The 25158-nt window shown below is 35.7% G+C and overlaps 1 protein-coding gene across 2 annotated transcripts in view; it reads left to right on the top strand.

Moving 5' to 3' along the window:
• Window positions 1-22378, top strand: part of TMX3 (thioredoxin related transmembrane protein 3) — a 45039-nt gene extending 22661 nt beyond the window's left edge. The window contains exons 7-16 of one of the 2 annotated variants that reach the window (XM_025997726.2): window positions 170-269; window positions 891-968; window positions 4898-4964; window positions 8369-8467; window positions 10781-10838; window positions 11027-11080; window positions 11923-11979; window positions 16050-16179; window positions 17529-17597; window positions 18989-22378. In XM_025997726.2, coding sequence (XP_025853511.1) covers window positions 170-269; window positions 891-968; window positions 4898-4964; window positions 8369-8467; window positions 10781-10838; window positions 11027-11080; window positions 11923-11979; window positions 16050-16179; window positions 17529-17597; window positions 18989-19246 — 970 coding nt within the window. In that variant the 3' untranslated portion in view covers window positions 19247-22378. Of the gene's footprint in view, window positions 1-169; window positions 270-890; window positions 969-4897; window positions 4965-8368; window positions 8468-10780; window positions 10839-11026; window positions 11081-11922; window positions 11980-13971; window positions 14041-16049; window positions 16180-17528; window positions 17598-18988 lie in introns of those variants that run through there. The other variant, XR_012001575.1, reaches the window with a different exon arrangement.
• The last annotated feature ends 2780 nt before the right edge of the window (window positions 22379-25158 follow it).

The following is a 25158-nucleotide window of genomic DNA, read 5'->3' as shown; positions in this document are numbered from 1 at the left end:
GAGTACAGTAGTAGTCATGGGCTAAAGTTTCATTAGATATATGTTGATTGGGTGATGACTTAAAATGCAGTTAATACAACATTAAAACTTTGTAATTTCAGATGTAAATTATATACTGTCTTATGTTCAAGTGCAGATTTGTTTTTTGTTTTGTTTTGTTTTCAAACAGGGCTCTAATTCGGCCGCTTCCAAGTCAGCAAATGTTTGAACATGTGCAAAAGAGACATCGTGTATTTTTTGTTTACATTGGTGGAGAGTCACCTTTGAAGGTATCAAATGAGTTTATTTTTTAAATTCACAAATACAAATGTATTGTAATTTAGTTTTCTCTATTGCCAAAACTTGATCCAAACTCAGTTATTTCACTCTTATTGGAAATATTTTAGTTCAATCTAAGCATTTTTCTAACAAAAACACTTTCTTATTTGCCCTCTATTGTGTTTGCCTTCATAAAACAGATGATGCTTGCTTTAGTATTTCTTTTGTTACTGACAGGGTTATTCAAATTTTGCTTACTTTTTAGCATTTTTGGCTCTTTGTGACTATGGAGTGCAGTCTGAATGTAAACTTTTGAAGATCATTTTGCATGCGTGTGTTTATACATGTGAATCTTCCCGTAACTATCAAATTAAATTAATATGAATTGAGCTTATATTATGCTTTATTTAGAGGAGTGTCAAAATATTAAGTATCAGTAGTCTTTTTGCTTTAGAAACCGTATATTTCATTTGCTGCTTATATTCCATCGTCTTTTCACGTTAAAAATGCTTATGGCATCAAATTGGTATGATATTGCTGAGGATGATACTACTTTCTCTGAATGTTTAATGAGGAATGAATTCTGATTTTAATGTTTAAAAGTCACCTCTTTTCTATTTGTAACTTCACAGGAGAAATACATAGATGCTGCTTCAGAATTAATTGTATATACATACTTCTTTTCTGCCTCAGAAGAAGTGGTTCCTGAGGTAATGTTTAAAATTGGATTTTAATGACTTAATTCCACTTTTTAAGTTATTACTTGATTATATTTATCAGATTTATTTACTGTCATATGTGTAGAAACAGTAAACATGTTATCTCTACTTCTGGCACCAGATTGCTTATTGTTAATAAGCAAATACCACTGGATTCATAGCATTTAGTAATTATGTTTATTATGTTGATTTTTTTCTTTTTAAAATAACAGTGGTAGTAAGAAGTGAGAACTCAAACTATTAAATTGGTTTATAAGTAATGGAATGGTTAATGTATTTATATCTCTTAATTTATAGATGCTGCTTATCTCATCATGTGCCATGCCCTGTATTAAGTCCTGAATAGTTGATGTGACAAGTAGGATCTTCAGGGTCCTGATAGGGTGGAACTTACATTCTTACGGGTAGAGGAAGTGTACTAAATGTTAGTGTTGCAGGTTACATCTTTTGGGTCCTTAGACTGGGATAGTATTTTTCAGTAAACAGATACGTAAACAGGATATAACTGCCATGAAAAAAGAAGTAAAGGAGCATTGTGATAGCAGGGGCATGAGAGTAGGTGACTTCTTTGGATTGGTTGATCAGGAAGTGTCTGGGAAGAAAATATTTGATTTGGGATATATATGATGTGAAGGAGCCATACAAAGATCTGTGCCCAGAATAAACTAGAAACAGGGAACAGATAAGAACACTGCTGGCATATTTGAGAAATAGATAGTAGGCCAGTGTGGCTTGAGAAAGGAGATAGGAAGTAGGCAGAGACCAGTGAAGACCTTGCAGGTCATGACCATGCATGTGATGGGTTGAAGTTAGTGAAGGATTTGATCCGACATTCATCTTAAGGACATTTCTCTGCTGAGAACAGAATGAATTGGATAGGGAGAAGAATAGATCCAGAGAGATCAGTTGAACTCTTGGAGTAATCTGCAGAGTTTGAGCTTGGAGGTTTGTAAAGGGATGGGGGGAAAAGTGAAAGCATTGTTGTTTTTTAGAGATGGAATTGTTTGAGCTTGCTGACCCGGAGGAGCAGGGAAGAACCAAGGGTGACTCTTTGGTGTTTGGTTTTAACAACTGGGTAATTGGTAATGTTAATCTATGAGCTTGGGAATACTGCAGAAGAAACGAGCTTGGGAATGCGGGAATGATCAAGAGCTTTTGAATTGGTCATTTTAGCCTGTTCAGCATATTAGTTAGACATCCAGATACAAGCATCAAATTCACAGCTGGATATAGTGGTCTGGCGTTAAGGCTCTATAAACTTCTAAGACATGGGATGCAAATTTTTAAGCAAATAAATGGGCCCACGACCTAAAGATTGCAAAGGAAAGTAAGAGGAAAATAGCTGGAGAGTAGGAAAACAAGATGGGTAGAAAGCCAAGATAAGTACTTTTAAAAAGAGGATCAGTTGTACAAGACACTTGGAAAGTGATCGAGATGAGTTGAAGAAAGTAACTATGATACTTGTACACGTGGAGGTTATTGGTGGTTTTACAAGAAGTACAGGTGCCTCATTGGTGTGATTTGAGAGAATGCAGGTAAGAAATTGTAAGTTACAGGTATAGACTTCTCTTTGGAAAAGTTTTCCTGAGAAAGGAACCTGAGAAATTGCAATAGCTGACAGGAAACATGAAATTAATTGTCAAGGGAAGCTTTTTTCTTTTTAATCAGTATAGGTTACAGAAAATCAAAACAGTTTTTTCCCACAAAGTTATTTCATATTACACATTTGATTAATTTTTGTTTGACATTTTTTAATATTTAAATATTTTTAGAAGATAGCAGAATCACTTAGAATATATATGTGTAGTGCTTCTTGCAATGTGTACATAAATGTTTATCTTTTTTCTCATAAATGTTTATCTTATAAATGTAATGTATTCTGAAATGATTTTCAGTTCCTTGGGAAAACTTCAGACAGATCTGGTCAGCTTAAACTCATTTTTAGGTTTACTTAGTTTGGTCTCATAAGTTATTTGCAGTATTTTATATATATGCATTTCTTTTGAAGGGGAAGAGAAGATAGGGTGGGAGGAGAGCTATATTTGCCATTAGATTCTCAAATAGATGCCTCAAAAGGTTATGAAGCTCTATTCTAAAATGTCGTAAGATCTCTCAGTGTGATGTGAAGGCCTAGAATGGATGGAATCTAGTTCTAGGCCCAGGCCGTTTAGTCCATTCTCTTCTCCAAAGCCCAGTGTGAGAGGCGAGAATGTACACTGTACCCTCTCCTGTGAAGCTGTCCCAGCAGTTTACTGGGAGTGCACCAGAGGGCACCTGCCTCCTGGGCCCTGACACCATCTGACACTCTCCCCAGTCCTCGAGTAGTGACACATGTCTTAGATCAGAATTCTAGGGCCTGGAACATCTGTGTGGATGAGCATAAACAGTATCTGCTATGTGGGCACACTTTTGCTTATTATGTGTTGTTTTTTTATTATTGACCTCTCAACTAGTTTCCTCAAACATTCCTTAGTTATTCTTGCAAATCTCAATATTTGTCATCTCTTTTATAGTTCTGTGTATATGGTTGTAAAAGTCTGCTAAGGGGGAGACAGTGTTCTTTCAGGGTAATATGAGGATTTTTACTCCCATAGAGAATTTTCAAATAAGGACAAAACCCATGATTTTATATCCCCCCCCCCCCCATATTTTTAGTTTTAATGTTTGGTCATGCAAAGCTTCCTTAGCTTTACAGCTAGTGTTTATGAAAGCCCTCTTAAGTATGTTAAGGAGATATAAAGATGAATTGACATAATTTCTGACTTCAGGATATTTAGAGGTGAATGGAGAAAAACAGCCTGCAAACAACTGTAATATAAGATAGTAAGTTTAAGGAACAGAAAGCAAGAGAAAGAGGGATTCAGAATATGTGGAAATTAAAAGCTGCAAGATTCCATCTCTGTAGTAATGTTATGATGTGGCCAACTCCGGCATTGAAAGAGAGGCATGCTGGATGCTCTAAAATACTTCCAGAGCACCTTTGTGAATGAGTTGACAAGAGCAGATGAGCAGAGGCTTACTTGATGATAGAACCTTACCTAAAAGCTTTACTGCTGACTTTCAAATAGTTATTTTTGTGATGCTGTACCATTTTTTAGTAGTCATGTAAGAGATCATTGTATATTAATTACCTGAAGTATGCCTCCCGTCTTCTCCATACGTCAAGGACAGCCATCTTTATTTTTATCCTGTTGGCAGTTATTTTTGTTTTATTAGCTATCAGTTGGTTATTTGTTGTTACTTTTCACTTATTACCACATCATGTAATAATTCTATATGGCTCACCCAATTATATCTCTTCTGTATGGAAACTGATTTCTTTATAATTTTAGTATTTTTAAATAATTATAGCACAGGTATAAGAAGCAGGTACCTTCTGAAATAATATATTATTAATTGCCATTATAAATTCCCATTTTTAAAGCCAATTTACATTTTAAACTTGCTCTCACATATGTTAGTGGATCTAACTTCCCTAATTCTATGGTGAGGTGGAGACTCCGTTTCCTTGATTCACAGAAAATGAAGCCAACTCCCCAGGACAGCAATGGAGTCCATGCCACAAAGCCCAGGAATGTTGAGGAAGGACTCAAACCTACCCAGTGCTGATTGTTACCTTAGCCACTGCTCCTTAGCCACCACAGAGTGTGTCTCCTACTGTACTTCTTTGATATCTTTGGGTCTGTTACCAACTCTAAGAATATTCTGTGGTTTTCACACTAACAAACAGCCCTGGGCCAGGAGATGTATAAAGAGATAAACCTGTCCTTGGATGAGGTTGGATCGCCTGTGCTCTTTTTAACTGTAACGGTTTCGTTCTCGTGGTTTTTTTTCTGGCATCTTTGAATACTTTTGAAATCATAGCTACCAATTAAAATTTTTTCAATGATACAAAGTATTTACATATCTGATTTTTGCAGTATGTGACACTGAAGGAGATGCCAGCTGTGCTTGTTTTCAAAGATGAAACTTACTTTATTTATGATGGTAAGTTCCAAAGTTGTAACTCATGTAAAACATGTTAAAATTAAAACACTGTGGCTATTATAGGACTTAGGTATTGATGAAAGATTTGGTAGATGCAACTACTTTTTGCCTTTCCCATTAGTTGAATGACAGATTTTTTTTCCCCTTCAACTTTAGTTTTAACATCTAATGTGTTTTCTGGGTTCTTTCTGCCTACAATGATTTTTTTGGAGGGGGTTGGTCAGGTCATTTGACTTTTGAGACATGAACTCTATGCAGTTGCTGTTATTTTAAAACATTCAAAACTATTCGTATAAAAAAAGGGATCTAACATCTTAGACTCACAAAAAGGTAAAGAAATAAAACCCCTTCAGTAGTGGCAAAGCCCCTTGAGGGGTATATTCTTTCCTAGCCTCATCTCCCTCTCTTTCTTCCTTCCCTCTCCCCCTAACCACTCACCAGCTAGTCAGCCTTTCTTCAGTGAAGTTAAATACTTGGTCTACATTTGTTATGTCAAACATACATCATAATAAGGAGACTGCTGGGACACCTGGGTGGCTTAGTGAGTTAAAGTATCTGCCTTGAGCTCAGGTCATGATCTCTGGGTCCTGGAATGAAGTCTGGAATTGTCAGCTCCCTGCTCAGTGGGGAGTCTCTTTCTCCCTCTGCCTCTCCCCCTGCTCATGCTCTCTCTCTGTAGCTCTCTGTCTCAACTAAATAAATAAAATCTTTAAAAAAAAATAAAAAAGAGATGGCTAGAATAGTAAAATCCTATGTATGTACCTATCATCCGGGTTTAGACGATTACCAAGATCTTACCATATTTTCTTCAACAATTTTTTTTGTTTGTTGAAGTATGTTAAAGCAAACCCCAGAGGTTTTTCATCACCAGGTGCTTCATTATGCATCTTTTAAAAGATGTCCTTTTTTTTTTTCAATAGAATAACTACCTGCTGTTATACTTAGTAAAATTCACAAAAATTTCTTGGCATCATCAAATACCTACTTCCACAATCCCCAAACTGTGCAATGAGGTACCTCAGGCCAGTGTAGCAAAGTCACAGGGGCTCGAAGAGAAATTTTAAATATAAAGGGAAACAGTGAAACTCAACATCTATTAGATACCATATAGCCACCCAAAAGCAAAAGTGAATGCAAAGTTATGCCTAATAACCTTCTTTGTAACTTTCTAAGTTACAGTTTAATAAACTAGACACTTCAGTTTATTTCTGCTAGTTGCCTTTGAAATACTCAATGCCCTTGTGTGGCTTTTTGTTACCATGTTGGAGAGTACAGATATGGAATATTGTATTCATTACAGAAAAATTGTAGAATGTTGTTATTTTATAACAGAAAAGAAACTAGAACTACTTGAGAGCTGTAAACTTTGGATTATGTAAATAATTCCAATGAATAGAATATCTAATAAAAGGAATATTCTGATTTTTTTTAGTAAAATGAATATTTTAATTATATTAACAATCATGAAGACAGCATTTCTAAAATCTCCTGTTTTCATTATTTTTAAATAAATGTGAATTTAATTTTTGCTGTAGTGGAACAACTACTATTTGTTATATTTTATGCAGCAGGTACTAATTATGTAAGTGATATTTTCATTTTATCCTTGCCATGATCTGGAAGGGTAGATAGGTAGATGAGTGTCCTGAGATTATGAAAGAGATAATTAAGAGTGTTAGATAAGATAACAGATGTATAATTAAATAACAGGTTCATTCATTTGCTCACTGGATACTTATTGATTGTATTAGATATTGGGCTTGAAAAGGAAGTGAAGAGGAACTTGGATATATGAAAATAGGAGAAAGAAAATAGTGCATATCTGCACTGATTCTATCCATTTGCTCTTTGATTACTACACTGCTTGAATGATAAACACTTAGCTTACATTGTCTTATTTTGTCATTAAAACCATGCTTTTGAGATCAGTATTCTTACTATTTTACAAGTGAAAGGATTAAAGAGGTTTTTTTTCTCTCCCCCAGGTTAAAATAATTGATAGTATAATCAAGTGTCTGCTTTCAGATCTCCTGTTCTAGTTCTCCTATGAGTTTATTAACACTTCAGAAAGCCACTTTATTTTTGGAACAAGCCTGATCATATCTGTTTAGATGTAAATATGTTCTTTAATCATGGCTAAGAAAGTGCACCTCCTCTTCTCTCCACATTTCAGATATGCCCTCAGATGTGCCCTCCCTCGAGTGCACAAGAAGATGGGTGAAGTATCTGTAGCTCTTGTGAGGGACCATCATTCTATAACATGCAGCAGTTAGTATTTAGATCTGCCCAAAGTCTTCAGATAACACACAGAATTTATCTTGAATGTTTATTCTAATGTTTAATTGTTGTCATGAAGTTTAGAAGCTTTGGGGTAGGGACTTAGAAGGATAGTTTATTTTCTGTATTTCAGATATATCACTTGGTGCCATCTTAAAACATTTGGAATAGAGATTGTGGCCCCATACTCAACTCCTAGTTTTATGCTTATTTTTCTAATTTGTAAGTCCAAATCCATAAATACTTTCAGATTCGTATTATATCACTTATTTTATAGGTTTGGTAACTTGAAAATGTTTTGTTTAGCAATGCAAGTGACAGAAAAAGCACATCTTCCAAGAAATCATTAAAATCCAGTCTTCCACCAAACATATTGGTAGCCTTTTACATTAGCTTCTTTTTTATGCAGTTATAATTGTTCACAGTTACTTCAGAATTATATTTCTAATCAGGACATAATATTTCTCTTGATATTACACATGTTTTTTATCTGCTTAGCAGGAGAATTATTTGATGTTGGAAAAAGGCTAAAATACAATGGCTTTAAATGTGTTAGTTTTATATATGAGAAAGGGTTCTAAGCTGAGGAAGAAATGTCATAAAATAGAGAAGAGCAAAGAAATTGTAATAAGTTACGATACTGCCACCATTCAAGGATAAATGTCAACCCAGGATAGCCATTTGGTAGGAATGTTTGCCTTCATTTGATCATTCTGTCAGTTTTTTTCCCATACTTTGTGTTTTCAAAGCTACAGTCATGCTGTAGTATTGTTTTGCAACCTGCTTTACCACTTAATTATTAATTAAAAAGAATCTATAAATGAAGAGTCTTCCTCATTATGTACCAAAATTGTTTAAATTTTTTCTTTTCTAGGGTCTTTCACTTATTTCCTATATTTTTATTTATCTGTCTTGTGCTGTTTTTAATGATGTTCTAGTAAAGAATTGCTTTGTGTATTAATCCTTTTGTACGTCTCATTGTTTCCTTAGAATAGATCTCTAAAAATTAATTTTATGAATTTAAGACTATGTGTCAAGGCATTTTATACATATTGCTAGATTAGAACATTATAAACATTTTAAACTCGTATTTGCATATAACTTATTAGCTTTGTTTAATTTTTAAGAATACGAGGATGGTGATCTGTCATCTTGGATCAACAGGGAGAGGTTTCAGAACTACCTGACTGTGGATGGCTTCCTCTTATATGAACTGGGAGATACCGGTAACAAGCGTATATATACAACTCTCCATCACTCTGCATGATTTTTCCTTAATTGATTTCTTAAATCTGATTCTGTGGGAAATAAATCTTAAGCTCTCTTTCATAATTTTATTGCTTTTTAAGACCTGAATGCCAGTTCTTTTTCATGAGAATAGACATTAATATTAACAAAGAGCAGATGTTTGTATGGGAAGCAAAGATGAGTTAGAAAAGATTTCCTAGTTAGAACTGAAGTGACAGGAAGAGCAGAGCCTAGATAATAAGGAAATGAGAAGAAATAACCAAGAAGCTATATTAAGAGCTGATTTTGTAATAGGAGTTGGGATACAACTCCTCACCACCTTTGAGGCCTGCTTTTACTTGTGACGAAAACATGGGCACCACACCACTGGCATATGATCAAAAATGATGAGCAAAGTAAATGTATTTATAGATGCATAAACAAAAGCTAACTATAGGGTCTCAGATGCAAACTACCAAAATTCTAAGAGGCCTAACCATGTAAGTTTTAAGAGGAGGTGTTTTGTAAATTTATAATGAATTACAGTGGAGAAATCATAGGTATTGTCACATTTGTTTTCATTCATAACTTCATGATAAGTGGGATGGAGATACGGTTTAGATTTTAAAAATGGGAAAATTTTGCTCAAGTTTCATTTTCTTTGTATGAGAAGTAGTGTGCATAGAGTTCCGTCTTTGTGATTTCTTGCTTTTGAATCTCATTAAGAATACAAATTAGAAATGCTCCAATAGGTTCCCATGTTATTTTCAAACTTAGGATATTTGTTCTGACTCCTGAGCCTGCTTTTTCATGTTCTGTGTCTGGTGACATTTCTATCTTTGCTTATTGCTATAGAGAGAGGTGTGTGGTAGTTCAGTATTAGAAGTCGGTGTGAACACTGTCAAAGATTGTGAGTTTATTTTTGGATTTTTACAGACTGATGCACAGGGAAAAGGGGAACAGAGGAGGAATACAGTAGTTTCAGTAGTTTTGCTTTCAGTTTGGTAATCATAGGAGACAGCATTACCTTGAAGTAATTAAAGTAGACAGCTCTGGCTCTACTCGAATAGTTCTTCTCCCAGATTAATTTGGAAAGAAGTTGGCTATGGAATGTTCCCTTTTCGTACAACATAATTGCCCTTGTTCCGTTGTGCTGCTGTGGCTCTGATTCTGCTCATTGTCCCATCCGGCTGCTTACCTCATAAGCACAAGAGATCCTGGCTCTGGGTGGCTTCAGACATGTCCTGTTCTTTCTCAGAAGCGCTGGTGATGGAGGGTCCCTGCGTCTTCTGACCCCCACTTGAATCTCCCATCGCCTCACTCTACCGTCTTCAGCCATACTGACTTCTCCGTTTTCTTAAAAAGGCTGTGCACTTTGTACCAGTGCACCTTTATACCTGGAATGTATAGTTTATTTTCATTCATCAAAGTCAGACCAAATACTACTTCTAAGGACAATCTTTTACTGATCCCCTCAAACTACTTATGTTTACTCTACAGTACTCTCTCATAGCACCCTGTTACTTTCCTTTGGAACTCTTCTCATTGTTAACCGTACATCTGTTTGTGTGTCATAAATGATCTCTATTTGTCTGTTGTTTTCCCTACTAGACTGTGGTTCCCACTCTTTCAGAGATGTGTGTGTGTGTGTGTGTGTGTGTGTGTGTGTTCATCACTGCAGCTAAGTCCCATAGCTAATAAATGTGCCTCACAGCTCTTCCCCCTGGCCTAGACCAGAACATGCATACTGAAATGCAGCATCTGGTCTTCTTACTCCCAGGAGCAGTACTCTGGTTATTACGTCGTGCTGTCTCCTAAGGATATTAGGAATGGATGTGATTTATGTTGTACATAGGGTTCAGTAAATTTTGAATCAGTTTTGTTCTGTGTATTATTACTAGCAAGTAGTAATAGCATGTAAAAATCTTTCTCTTGTTAAAGGTCATTCTTTTAGAGCTACAGTAATTAATAAATTTCTTTTATCAATTAATAATAAATGTATTTCTTAATATCCTAGCTTTTGACAAAGTATGTAATTTAGTCAGTTTGTCAGTAGTGTGAAAACAGTACAATTTGAATATATAAATTATTAAATATTTACTATTATTTACATTTGTGGGATGGGAGGTGGGAGGGAACATCTCACTTTGAATTGACTAATTCATTGATTCATTCTACTGTGCGTAACATGTAGGATAATTGGAATTAAATTCTAGAAATTATTTACTAATTCTGATTCACAGCTACAGTAATAATTAAAAAGTTTGTATAATGAGGGCTATTGAATTTAGATATGTCATTCTTAATTTCAGGAAAGCTTGTGGCTATTGCAGTTATTGATGAGAAAAATACATCAATTGAACACACCAGGTATAGTGTTTTGAAATAGTTTTAAGCTTCAAATACCATCTAATTCAGACTTTACATGGCTTCAGATAAACTTGATATGGCATCTTCCTTTTCCCCACAGTATTAGATAAGGCAGCAGATATTATAGTTGGGAAATGATAATATATTTTTGAAGCAAAGAGATGAAACATTCATGTGTTCTTTCACAGATTAAAGTCAATTATTCAGGAAGTTGCTAGAGATTACAGAGACCAGTTCCACAGGTAGGTGCTTACATTCAGGAAGATTCCTTTATCTTTCTTTAATTATGTAATATAATAAAACAAAAGTAGTACTATTTTATACTTTTAAAGGTGAATCAAGATACTGAAGTGAATTATTGTATGTTACATTTCCATATGAATTATTTGGACTTGGTATTTGTTGACGTATGTCATGCAAATAAGATTTCCTTTATAATTTGTATCATACTTGCTTTACGATAGTATTTGGGATGCATTTGTGGTAAGGAAATATGGACATGTACTCATAAATTTGAGATTTAAGTTAAATTGAGTAGTCACAAGTTATAGACCGATGATTATAACAGGAATTCAGAGAATAACTTTTTGTTTTATGCCAAGTCATTCTTTTTTTTACTGCCATAAGAGACAGTCAATATAAATTTGTTACAATATTTAATTGTTATTCCCTTTTTATTCTGAGTCTTCTAGTGATACAACAGTGATATATGTTTATATTTCTCCTGTTCCATAGTATGAACATCTTATTTGTCCTTTTTTAAACAGAGTGGATTTAATTTTTCTTAAATATATATTACTTAGAAAAGCTTATGTTGCCCTACATTTTAAGTACATGGAAAGTAGAAATATCTTAGAATTTGTTTAATTTTACTCACGTGTATTTGTATCTCAGAAGCCAGTAGAATTCATACTCTTTTCTACATTTATTTCCTGTAACTTATATGTTGAACATTTACAGTGTTTACATGCTAACCATACCCTGAAGTTCAGTTCTTGGTTCATATTTACCTTGTTTTATATCTAATCTCTCTCTCTCTCTCTCTCTCTCTCTCTCTTTCTTTCTCTTGATTGTTGTTGGTTAGAGATTTTCAGTTTGGCCATATGGATGGAAATGACTATATAAATACCCTGCTGATGGAGTAAGTAAAGTTCTAAATGTTTAAATGACTGCTGTCAAATCTGTCAATTTTTAAGTTTCTGTTTTTGAGAGATAAAAGCATTACTAGGTGGGAAGCAAAAAAGGAAGTCTACATATATACAAAGCAGATATCCTCCCATCAGATATCTCACTTTAGTTTTTAAGTCTAAATTTGAAACACATTAAACTTTAATATTCTATATTAAAAAATACCTATCTCTAAATTTCATATATTTTGGAAAGAAGATAGCATTCAAAACTTTTAAATCTTGTAGTTTCTGTTTAACACACATCTTACCTTAAGGTCAGTTTCAGTGAGTAAATGTAATTTAAGTGGAAAATTTTTACATTTAAGTATTAACTGCTATATGAGAAGAATTAAAAAAGTATAAATAACTTTATAGGGAAAATATACAATTTTAAAATAATTCCATCAGTTGTGTTTATGACATAAAAATCTGATTTGTCACTTCAAAAAGTTGTTAGAAAACATTTAGCATATTTATACTAAATTAATTTCAAATAAGAATCTACTCGATGCAGTAGACCCTTAGTAGGGGTTTACTGTATATCACACGCTGTTTAGTACTGTTGACACAGAAAAAGAGTAGAGTTCCTCCTATCTTCAAAATGCCTGTAGTCTGCTGGGTAGGACAACATAGTAATTGCAAAACTGTATGAAAAATTCATTGCAGTAGAGGGTTCTGGAAACAGAGTGGCTCCCACCACACCCCAAGGCACATAAAAATGGAAGGGATAAAAAAAAAAAAATGGAAGGGATCAGAAAATGCTTGCCAGAGGAGGCAGTCATTAAGAGAAGTTATTTTAGGCAGAGCACTATAGCACACAAGAGGTGATAAGGAAATGGGGCTTTGGAGAGAATGGGGCTGTAAAATAGCCCCTGAAGTGAAGATGGGGAAAGCTCACTAGAGACAAGTGACCTTGTCCAGCGGTGTTGAGGTTCCATTTTGAGTTCACAGCATTGTGCTCTGTTTTGGTGTTCTCTAGCTTTGCTTAGCAGCAGAGGTGTGGCAGTTGCCTTCATTCACATTTTAGGGTATTATTCCATTTTCCAAGTAAGAGCACTGAAGAAATACAAACCAAACTTAAAACCCCAAGTAACATTCATAATTTCCAGTTAAAAGCCTAAAATTATAAAGTATTTTTATCTCTGTTCATTTATATTTATTATCTTCTTAGTCCAGTAAGAATTTGAGAGTGTTTACCAGTGATACAAAGTAATGTGATATAATATATAACCAAGGAATCAAGACAAAGGAAAATAAAATAAAGCATCTGTATTATTTTAGGTATTTATCATTTATAGGTCATTACTGAAGGTACTTGAAAATTTTGGTCCTGAATAATTTAAATATTCAAGAGTAGAAAAACATTATTTACATATTTCCTGTAGCCTGTAAAGTAACTTGGTCATAAGGAGTATGGCAGACCTTATATAATCTCATAAAGAGGGGGACATTATAATAGAAATATATTTTTGATAGGATTTTTACAGTATATATAGTAGGGAATTCGGCAGAACCATTTCTTACAATGTCCTTCAAGGCAAGCCAGCATTCAGTAAAACATTGTAAAAGGCTGAAAGAATTTGGGTCCAAGAGACAACTCCTTGATCCAGGATGATATTCGGAATATATACAGATGGATGGATATTCCTTCATAAGTGTGATTGTTAATGTGAGTTGTGAGATAGAAATTTTGAGCTTCAGTTGTGGTCCAAGAACAACAGTAATCTCTACCACCAACACCTTGTTGTGTTGTTTTGTTTGTTTTTTATTCATATTTTGCTTTTTTTTTTTCTTTTTCAAAAGAAGAGAAAGCATATGATGATGGTTACGTGATTATATTTGAAAGTCCTTATTGAGCACTTAATTCTGTGACCGACACTGGACTGAGTGGTCAATAGGTATTTTTTAACTTTTACAATAACTCAGTAAGGTGTAAGTACTATTATTATTTCCATTTTATATAGATGAGGAAATTGAAATTTCTTAGAAGAAACTCAAGGAAGTTAAATAATATGCCAAAGGATGCCCAACAAGTAAGTTAAAGAGATCCAGTTCTCAAATCCAGATCTCTCTTACTCCAAAGCTCTTCTGTGACATTAATATTGTCAGATAAATAGTAGCATTTAATAGGTATTGATGCTGAAAGGGGTCTTAACGTAGGGCAAATACATGATATTTTGTAAGATAGTTATACGGCAGCACTATGTTTTTTACGTTGTCTCAAAATAAATAGGGTACTATCAGACCCTAGATTTGTTAAATATTTCGGGGGGGGGGGTTGGTTCTTGTGAATGTAATTAAGAGGGAATAGGATGAAATGATATTTTCCCTTTCCATCATTACTCGAATTATTGAATTCTAGTTCCACTGTGTATTTAACTTTTTTATAATATGTATTTTTATAGGCAGGCCAAGTTCTGATCTATTCTGTAAAAATGGAATTTTTTGCTACGTATGCATTATAACTAATAACTAAACTGCTATAAATCAAAAAGTTGTCTATTCTTATGAACAAGAATGAAGCTAAGTTTTTTTTTTCTTTTTTAATTATATAATCAACTATTGCCTAATAATAATTCTGGATAATCAACCACTCTAATACCCAGTGACTTCCAGCTGTAGTCTTTACTTTCTGTCACTTACCTGGGCTTGGCTGATATTGCCTGGGCACAGATAGATATGGCTCCAGACTGCCACTGAGGTTCAGGTCTGCAGTCTTTGCATGTCCTTGATCCTGGAAGGATATTTTCCTGGGAGGTCATCATGTGGCAGTCACAGAAACACAGGCAAGCAAGCCTACCCATGCACTCACATTTCAAGCCTCTGCTTGAGTCACATCTCTGTTACCTTGCCCTTGGCAAGTCACATGGCTGAACCCAACATATGAGGAGTCACATGAGTGTGTTTTGCCTCCCTGGGAGAAGAGCATTGCATGGGGAGAGTAGAGAATTAGGAGCAAGAAAGCCATCTGCTGAACTCACTCATGTGGTGATAATACAGTGGTGTGAATTGCTGCTACTCTAGAGTTTTGTACTTTTACATAATATTTTCATATAGACATACAAATAACCTTAAAGCCATGTGTAGGTGACATACAGAATTAAGCACTTCCCTTCCTTTTATGACTGTGCAACAACCTATCCTTGGAAGGAAAAAATAATTAGTTCAATTAAATGGCCCCTATTAGTAATGTTTTGTGTCTGCAAACTGAATTGATGTCTGGTACATCAGTGAGCACTTCCTGAGGATGTGTTGGGATGTGTAGTGGGATAGTGGGAGTTCAGAGAATTTGGAAGAGTGTCTATTGAACACAAGGTAGTGTGCTGAGTGTTTAAATTGGAGTTTTCTCACTTAATTTTTACAATATAGATACCCTCCTACTACTCCCTTTTATTCACTTATAAATGACAAGCATGAGGCCTAGAAACCTGACTTATGGGAAAGCTCCGGGCTCAAGCCATGTGGCTGCAGAGATGGTGCTCTACCCTGTCTTGTTTCCCTAGTACCACTTACCCGGAACGGGCTGTGTGTGACCAACACTGGTGGTATGTGGATGGCAGAGAATAAGATTGCCCAGAAACTGGTACTTGATACATAATTTTTAGCCTTCAGTTTAAGCAAATACTCAGCTCTCTGATATTATATATTAGAATATATTCTTTCACTTTTTTTTTCCTTAATAAAGAAGGAGAAGGGGAGAGGGAGAGACTTCCAGCCATTTCCCTTCTGAGTGCAGAGCCCAACGTGGGGCTCGATGTCATGACCTTGAGATCAGGACCTGAGCTGAAATCAAGAGTCAGATGCTCATCAGCCTGAGCCACCCAGCGCCCAAGAGTGTTTTTGGTATAATCTAAATTTAGCTATTTTGTAAACTGATGGACAATTTGAAATTTTCTTCATGTGAGCATAGGGAGGCAAAGCCATTAATGCAGCTTCCCCCTTTTGTAATTATAGTTACTTAGATACAATATAAATGAATATCAAAATACTTGTCATCTCAGTGTTTAATGTGTATTTTGATTCTTTTATTTTTCTGTTTCAGTGAACTCAAAGTCCCAACGGTGGTTGTACTAAATACTTCCAACCAACAGTACTTTTTACTAGATAGACAGATCAAGAGTGCCGAGGACATGGTGCAGTTCATTAATAACATCTTGGATGGCACAGTGGAGGTGAGTCGATGACTCATTTCAAAGGGATGGTGGGAGGAGGAGGTTGGGGAGAAACAAACTTTCTTCTCCTCCTCTGATCCTGGAAAGAAGAGCAATCACCTGGGGTGTGAGGGGCAGTCCTCCCCACCTTGCTTGTCTCCTGTCACAGACCCACATTCTGAGAGACATAGAAGGTTCTCTGTGAAAGATGCTGCTCATAGCTGCAAAGGTCTCCTTTAGGGTTATTTGGAAGACATTTTTGATTGTCACAGTGAGTGGGAGGTGCTATTGCCATTTGGAGTCAGGCTATGGCTGCTGAGAGGTCTTCAGTGTGCAGAGCTATCCCAGGAGTGAAATTTCCTGGCCCTTAACCTTTCTGGGTTCAAGAGTATAATTGGATTAAGTTATTCAGATTGCTTTTCTAAGAAAACCTGTGTATAAGACTACAGTTTCTTAAGGAAATGTACTGAGAATCAGAGCTTCAGGGGAGAGTTCCAAATCCATTTATATAAAATATTTCTCAGAAATAATAGACAGTCTTAGCTTTCCGTTTTTTTCTATAAATCTTACTGTAGTGTTATTCAAACTGTGGATTGCAGTCCATATTATAGGGCCATGAAGTTGCCTCAGGACATTGTGACCAGCATGCATCTTAATTCAACAGACAAGAATGAAATAGAAAAAAGTATGAGACTTCTAGGCTTTTATGAAGTTAAATTACTGTTTTGTGAGCGTTTTGTTTCAGCTTTTACAAACTTTGTTTGAAAGTTAGCTCACAGAATAACAATCATTTCTTTTTAGAAACAATCACATAGTAGAAATTTTTTAGTTGAGAAAATAATACTATTTGAAATGTGAGTGAGAATTCTTCTATGTGTGAGCTAGTGAGACCCAATTCAAACTGTTTGACAAGGAGAGGCTCATACAGTTTGGGAATTCAAGCACTGAGCCAGACTTCAGGGATGGCCAAATGCAGAGATTTGATATATTTGCATCAGAAGTTTTTCTCTCTGCCTTTCAGCACTTTTGAGGTGAGGGGAGGGCCATTCTTGGGGAGACTCTCCTTAAACAGTCACAAAGATGTCCTACAGCAGTTATTGTTTAACAGGCTCAGCTGAACTCCAAAATCGGGCAGGCTTGAGATTGAATTCTTCAGAAGAGGATCAGAGTGTGTTCACACAAGAAAGCAGGGGACAAAAAAAAAAAAAAAAAAAAATTGTGAATATATACAGCCTGGCTCTTTCAGGTGCTTTTCGTAATCTCCTGGGGTCAACCCTTGACCTGCAGTTGTAAGGTTATATAACAAAAATAAAGTCTTAGTACTTAAATAATAATTTAATTGTGGGTTTTTTTCCCCTGTTAATTTCAAGGCCCAAGGAGGCGATAGCATATTGCAGAGATTGAAGAGGATAGTATTTGATGCCAAATCTACTATTGTGGTAAGTTGTGGTGGTCTGCTTAGTGTCATGGATTATTGAGAATATACATATATATATTTGCTTTATGTCTAATTGAGGGTAAATCTGAAATTTGAAAGGATTAGGTAAAGATACATCTTTAATTTGAAAGCTAGAAACTAGTCCATATTTACATTAAAAAGATCTTTTTCAGGTGGAAATTAAGTTTCTCTAAGTACTCGTTTCTGCGTGATGGGTGAGTTACCTGGGATTCAGAATCCGTTACCTCACTGGCATGACTTTAAAAATGTTTTCCAGGGTCTCTTTCCAACTCCTGCCCTTTTTAGTCATTGGATCTGAACCTGCTTCAACTCTAGGTCAGCTTGACAGCAGAGGCATGCCTAAGTTTGTTTGAGCCTTAAACTTAGTTCTAGCTGTTTAGCTACTTACTCCATGGGCGTTTTCATTAAGGCCAAAAGCAGTCATCAAAGTAGAAATCCTCAAAATAAGCCCTTAGGACATTTTGTCTGCTGCTGCTCTAACTTCACTTGCTGTCACCCCAGCTCCCATCCATTCTGTACACTACCACACAATGAATGTTACCAGAATGGTCTGTTATCACTTTCCTTCCCTTTTCCATCAACACATATGGGAATATCTATCATCTCAAATGGCCTCACTAGTTTTCGAATAATTGCAGAAGCTTCTCTGGTGCTTCCTGCTGCTTCTCACAGTGCCTCATTCTTACTCATGCTTAAATTTCTGCCTCAAAACACCTTTATTCTGGGAAGCCATCTTCCGTTACCTCCACCCAAAGTCACTTTGCCCTCTTCTGACTTTGCACAGTTCTGAGTTACAGTCGTAACCCACAGAGGATAGTATAGTTGAAAAACCTATTCAATAAAATTGCTTTTACTTTTCTGAGAACTAAGTGGATTGTGTATACACTGAGGGAAATAATTAAGTTAATGTGCTTTATCGTTAACCAGTACGTAAAAAATATCTTAAATGCCATGTGAAGAGGAATGTGTATGTACCTTTTTTATGGTAGATAAGCAGCCTTCGCAGTGAGCACATTGCTGTAGTCCAGGATCTGACTACATAGCTGTTGGGCACGCAGTTGCCATCTCCAAAGAGACATTTATGGTTATGTGAGGAAGATAAATGTCTTAGAAAAGGATATAAAATATTTGGTGCTTTTTTCTGCTGCTGGTAGCTGGTCTCTCTCACACACACACATACATGTAAAAGTTCTATCTTACATTGTCTCTAACGTGGTAGCTGCTGCAGGGATCCTGACATTGATTCATTGGAACTAAAAGCAAGTTGACTGGTTAGCATGTGGAAGAAATTTGCCGTAGTTTGAAATTCGTTCATGTATCTTATACCAGAGTACATATGAGGAGAACTGAATTGTGATTCTCTTCCCACAGTCTATATTCAAGAGCTCTCCACTGATGGGCTGCTTTCTCTTTGGCCTTCCACTGGGGGTCGTCAGTATCATGTGCTATGGCATCTACACAGCGGACACAGATGGAGGTTACATAGAAGAACGATATGAAGTATCCAAAAGTGAAATTGAAAGCCAAGAACCAACAGAAGAAAGCAAAGAACAGGAGCCAAGGAGTGGAGATGCCCTAGTGCCTACAGTGCAAGGACCCAAAGATGTATTAGAAAAGAAGAAAGATTGAAATTTTGCTAGTGTAGAATATTTCATAGGATTTCAAATTATTAAAGAGTCTATTTATTGAATTTAGACATTTAATCATGATCTTTACAAAAAAGAATACGTTATTTGTATTTTGCTAATATCTACTTGCATGGATTAAAGTAGTCCTTCCTAAATGGGGGCATATTTGGAGCAAAGAGATGAAATGTTTGTCTAAAAAAAAAAAAAAAATCCAGACACTCCATCAAAGTTGACCTTATAGATACTGTTACAGCAGATCAGTTCTTTTGCATGTTTCTCTATCTGAGTATTCTGTGACACAATTAAGATTCCTGGACAGAATATTTAAATTAGTCAGTCAGGTAGAAGATACATGTTTGACAAAGAAAAACAATACCTTCACCTCCTACCATTCATTCTCCTCGTATATTTTAGGTAAGGTTTACGTGGACAAAATTAAGTCTTTAAAATTTAGGCACTTTAAAGGAGAACTAACAACTTTTTCCATGGATCAACTTAAGATTGACTTAAAAATAATTTGGTTTTATATAGCTTAGCAATTTTATTTTGTTATTGTTTTTAAAGGAGAAGAAAAGTTCCTTTTTAACTTTATACTCAGTTGCATTATGAAAATTTCCTATGCGTCTATAGAGTGGGGAAAAAATAGTCTTGTGTTTAATCTTTGCAAAATAATTGAATTTATTTGGGACATTGATTTCAAACCACACCCTGGGACATGCTTAGCAGTTGTCTCAGTGGTCACTGTAGGAAGGGGAGGGTCTCTGTTACTCCTACTCTGTTTTAGCCAGAATGGCCTCCTATTTTTTCTCTATTTTATATATTGGAATCTCTTCTAAAAATTTGCTTTGATAAAAAGCTCCTGCTGCTTTTTAAAAAGTAATATATATCATATTTTTTATGTTTATGATATGGTAACTTATGACATAGTATATGTGTATCTGTGTATATACACACATGCACAATATATTTACATACACATATATAAAATTTATTGACATATTTCTGTTAATAACATGGGCATGTTTATATTCATAATGAGTGACATTATCAGCCTGTCAACAAATTTATGATAATCCAGTGAGTAAGAGATCTGCCAGTTACCTTCTCCATCCTCTCATTTCTGACGCCTATTTCAGCCAGTGACCTCTCCTCTTCTCCCTATAATGAAATAAGAACTCTATCCCAAGTAATGGATAAAAATTGGCATTATTTTAAGTATAATTATGGTGTGTTTATTGTAGATTATTTTGAGTCCTTCATTTTAGCTAAGTTTATAGGATTTTTATTAGATGACCATTGTGTGGGTGATTATTCACTGAATAATTGAGTTAAACAATATAATAGTTTTTATTAAACACTGAAAAATGAGTGTTAATCACTTTAAAAATATGCAGCTCATGGTCCTGATATTGAAGTTGTTTAGGGCTTTGGTGGTCAAGCCAGCTGTTGGTTACTTCTGATGCCATGCTGATCCCAGCTAAACTGAAACTCTTGTATCTACTAAGAAGTTTCTAGCAATTGTTTTATTGTATCCATGTGTTCTTTTAGCATATCATAGTTAAATGCTACCAATTTAACAATTGGATTCCTCTCCAAAGAGTAATGAGGGGTTCTTTTGGAGGATAAATATTAATGTTCCCAGAGGTCGAGCTTGTTTTGCAGCAGTGACAAAAGCTTAGGTGACTATCATGCTTCGAGTCTAACCTAATAAGGAATGTAAAGCATAGCCTCCACCAGTGACAGTAGGAAATTGTAGAAAATGCCATGGCTTTTCTTCTTCATGTTTATCATTATCAGATGTCCATCATCTGCACATTTTTGGCCTTTGTCAGGCATCACTTATAAAAATGAAAGACTTCAGTAGAGAAAGAAAAAATAGTAAAAGCTCAATATGTATCAACAAACAAGACATCCAGTGATCTTTGTATTCTGAGACTTGCTTGTCAGTAAGTTAATGCCTTAATTTTCTGTTACCTTTTTCACAATTCTCTACTGTTGTCCTATATTCTATTTGTGTTTTTCAAGAGTGTCTGTTAGGAAAACAAAACGTGTAGATGGTTTATAAGGAATAATTTTCTTTCTTTTGTATTAAAATTTTGCTTTTTGTTTCTACTTTAGGATATTATCAGACTTCTCACAAAACAAATTTAAAAATTTTGTTCAGTAGTATGCTGTTCCCTTTAATGTGGTATTAGCATTTAAGTAGAAATACTATTTTCATTTCAGGAAAAACTACACCCAAGTAAAGTTAATTTCTTAATGAATCTAGTAGTATAATAGAGATATCCTCATTCACTGGTGAATCTTATTATGATTACATATTAATAAGAGTATCCTTTTGTCTTTTCTTTTGGTTGCAATAAAATTCTCTTTCTAAATCTTAAAATTCAGAATTCTAGGTGACTTGCTATTGCTAAATCTAGTGTTCAGACAATATTTAATTACATTTCAGAGGAAGAAAATATATATTTTTATCAAGCTATGCACCCCATTATAGCTTGCAGTCCTTTCTATTTGCTTCATCATACACATTAATATTTCTCTAGCTACTTTATCTGAAACTTGAGGTGTATTAGACCTGAATTTTTATTTTCTTCTCACACCTAGTGTTTTCCTGGTATCTGACTTAGAAATAGCATTAACAGCCAAATGTCTAGAGGTTGAAGGAAGGGCCTATGTGAGTAGTTAGACAACTGTATTTTTGTTTAGTGGATTTTTGTTGATGTTTCTTGTGTTTTGTTTCAGGGGCTTTTGTGGTTTTGGTTTTCTAAAATAATTTACATTTTTTCATCATTGCTTCATATGATACAGAGGTATCATACAGAGGACAGGTAAAAAAAAAAAAACTTAGCTATTCTCTTTCTGCAGACATTGTTCAAGTAAACCAGTGTGAGATATTAAGACTATCAATTATTTGGTGGGATTAGGTTTGCCATTTTATTTTTATAAATATATATTTTTTCTGAATGTGTCTGAGTCCAAGAGTGGGCAAAAAATAATTTTCTACTTTGGACTAAATCTATAAAGGTTTTTGGAAGTCTGTATTACTACTAACTTGTTGAATTCATGATATCTTGCCTTATGGCACCAATTGTAAACCTTTGATTTTCTAAAATAAATTAATTGAAAAATATAGTTGTTTATTACTTTTACTATTTATATATTTTCAATACTAATAGTTCCTTGTGCAAGCAAGAGGACTGATCTTCCACAAATTATTTTTCCTTTCATTAAATTGTAAGTTATTTGTCATTATAGAAACATAAAATGAGTTTAAACAGACTTGAGAGAGATCAAGTTGTTATCTAATCCTCTTATAGATAACCTGAGATTCATAGGTTTTATATTTCTGTATTTGAAACACTTGATTATTTTTAAACATTCATTGCAGGGTTTAGAGTTGGAATAATTGGACTTGAGTCTGTGATCTATAGCTTCATTGTGATCGTGGACACAACACAACCTCCCCTCCTTTTTGTTGTCAGTAAAACGGAAGTCTAATGCTTTGATGTTCTTTTTGAAAACAGCATAAAATGGAGAAAGTGTATTAGTGAAAAAACAGAAGTCTGTAGAAACACTAATTTTTTAGTAATTTATTTTTCACGTTATACCTTCGGCACATTTTTTAATGAGAATTGTCCTGGCACAGGAATAACAACCAAAAGTGGGCCCCACCCAACGTGGGACTCATACAGATGAGCTGGTTAGAATGGACCTTCCCAGATAAGAGCGACCAAACCATGTCCTCTGTATAAATTTCGTGGGTGATGAACTGGCTCCCAGGTCATTGCTGAGAGGGGACTGCATCGTGGGTGTGGAGGCCCCAGTGTCCTACTGCCTGAAGTCCAGTCCTTATTCCATCACATGCTGTGCAAAGTTGGGAAGTGTCTAATTCCGGGTTGATGGAACCCATCTCCCTGGATTGAGATTGACTGAGTTACGTATAAGGCACATGAAAACAGCTCAGAAATATATGTATATATTCGATTTATTTTTTTAGGATTTATATCATTGTTGATCACAGAGAAAAGCCAAGACTTCAGGAATATGAAATAGTATGTTTAAATTTGCTTGGCCACTTTGCAATTCAAGCTCTAGCATTTTTGGATGGAAATGGGAGTTGTTAGTTCTTTAACAAATATTTAGGTTCACAAACATCTCCAAAAACGCCATTGGGGAAAAAAAAACAAAAAACATTGGGTTTTATGCTTTCAGTGAAAATGCATGTAAGAGGATATGAGTATCCACTAGGCTTATTGATGGTGTGTGTAAATAGTTTAGACAGATACCAGTGTTATTTGGATACAGATTTAGAATATTAATAGATACTGAATATAGATGATTCGATTTTCCTACAAGCCTTCCTGACAACAGTCCTCAACCCTTAACTTTCTCTAAAACTGAGAAGAGATTTCCAACAACTAGTAAAAAAAAAGTGGCAATTGTTTTCTTGACAATGTATTCTTTCAACACGTGTTTTTTGCACGTCTTCTGTGTCCAACTGAGGATACAGCAGTAAAGGACGGCCATAACCCGCCTTCACTAAAAGTGCTGTTTTCTGTTTGCCTTTTCCTATAATCTGTTGTTCAATATAAAATCCTTGCTGTTAGGTCTTCAGGATCTTTGGGACTTTGGGAAAGAGACCAGGGCAGTGCAGGCCAGGGCAGCTTGCTTCAGATAGATGAAGGCTATCTTCACCTATTCAGCGTGTCTACAACCGAGCCAGTGCTGTGGGCGGAGAGGAGGGGCTGTGGACTGCGGTGCTGGGTGGGGATCCCCACGGGAGGAATCTCCAGAGAGAACCTGCCCTGACAAGATCACATGGGAGCTGGACGGCCCCTTTTTCCTGCAATGCCTTCTGAGACAGATTCGGTGAGGAAGTAAATGTAAGCGCTAATTGCTGTGTATTTAGAAATTCTTAGGTAATTTCTGTGGATGTTACAAATCTGTGTGGACATCTTGCAAATTTGTGTCTCCAGCTTGAACTCCATACTTGATATTCAACTCAGCCACTTGGGTGTTTAGTAAGGAACTCAAGCAACGTATCCAAAGTACTGGCTGTCCACCAAGCACCAGCTTATGCTCAGTCCCCCTGATCTCAGTAGATGGTAACATCATTGTTATAATTACTTGGGCCAAATATCCCGGATTAATCTGGGACTTCTTTCCTTCAACACTTCTAATCTGTGAGAAATTTTTGTTTAGTTATATCTTTAAAATACACTTAGAAGCCAGGCTTCAGGGACCGGCTGGGTGGCTCAGCGGTTGAGCATCTGCCTTCGGCCCAGGGCGTGATCCTGGGGTCCTGGGATCGAGTCCCACATTGGGCTCCCTCCATGGAGCCTGCTTCTCCCTCTGCCCCTGTCTCTGCCTCTCTCTGTGTCTCTTATGAATAAATAAATCTTAAAAAAAAAAAAAAAGCCAGAGTTCACACCACCATACAGGTCAGCCGCCTGGTGTAGGCGCCACATCCCATAGCCAGGCTTCACTGCTTGCACCCTTGCCTGACTGCAGGCTACTCTCCAAGAGCAGCTAAAGGGATCTTTTTTTATGATGTAAGGCAGATCGTGGCATTTTTCTGCCCAAAACAAAATTCCAATGACTTCCTACCTTAGTGTAACAAAGAAGGGCCTCACCATGAACTATGTTACTGATTGAAACGTGCCCCACCCCAGATTCGTATGCTGAAGTCCTGACCCCCTAGTACCTTAGAACGTGACCTTATTTGGAAATAAGGTCATTGTGGATATAACTAGTTAAAATGAGATCATACTGGAATAGAGTGGGTCCTAATCCAAAATGACTGGTGTCCTGAGAGAAAGGGGAAATCTGGAAACAATCACACATACAGGGAGAATGGGAAGGTAAAGGCACGGTTTGGGGTAATGCTTCTACAAAGTGAGGAACGCCAAA

Source organism: Vulpes vulpes, chromosome 5, assembly GCF_048418805.1.
Source record: "Vulpes vulpes isolate BD-2025 chromosome 5, VulVul3, whole genome shotgun sequence".
NCBI classification, from domain to species: domain Eukaryota; kingdom Metazoa; phylum Chordata; class Mammalia; order Carnivora; family Canidae; genus Vulpes; species Vulpes vulpes.
Note: the sequence above shows the minus strand (reverse complement) of the source record. Positions and strands in the feature narration are given on the sequence as shown.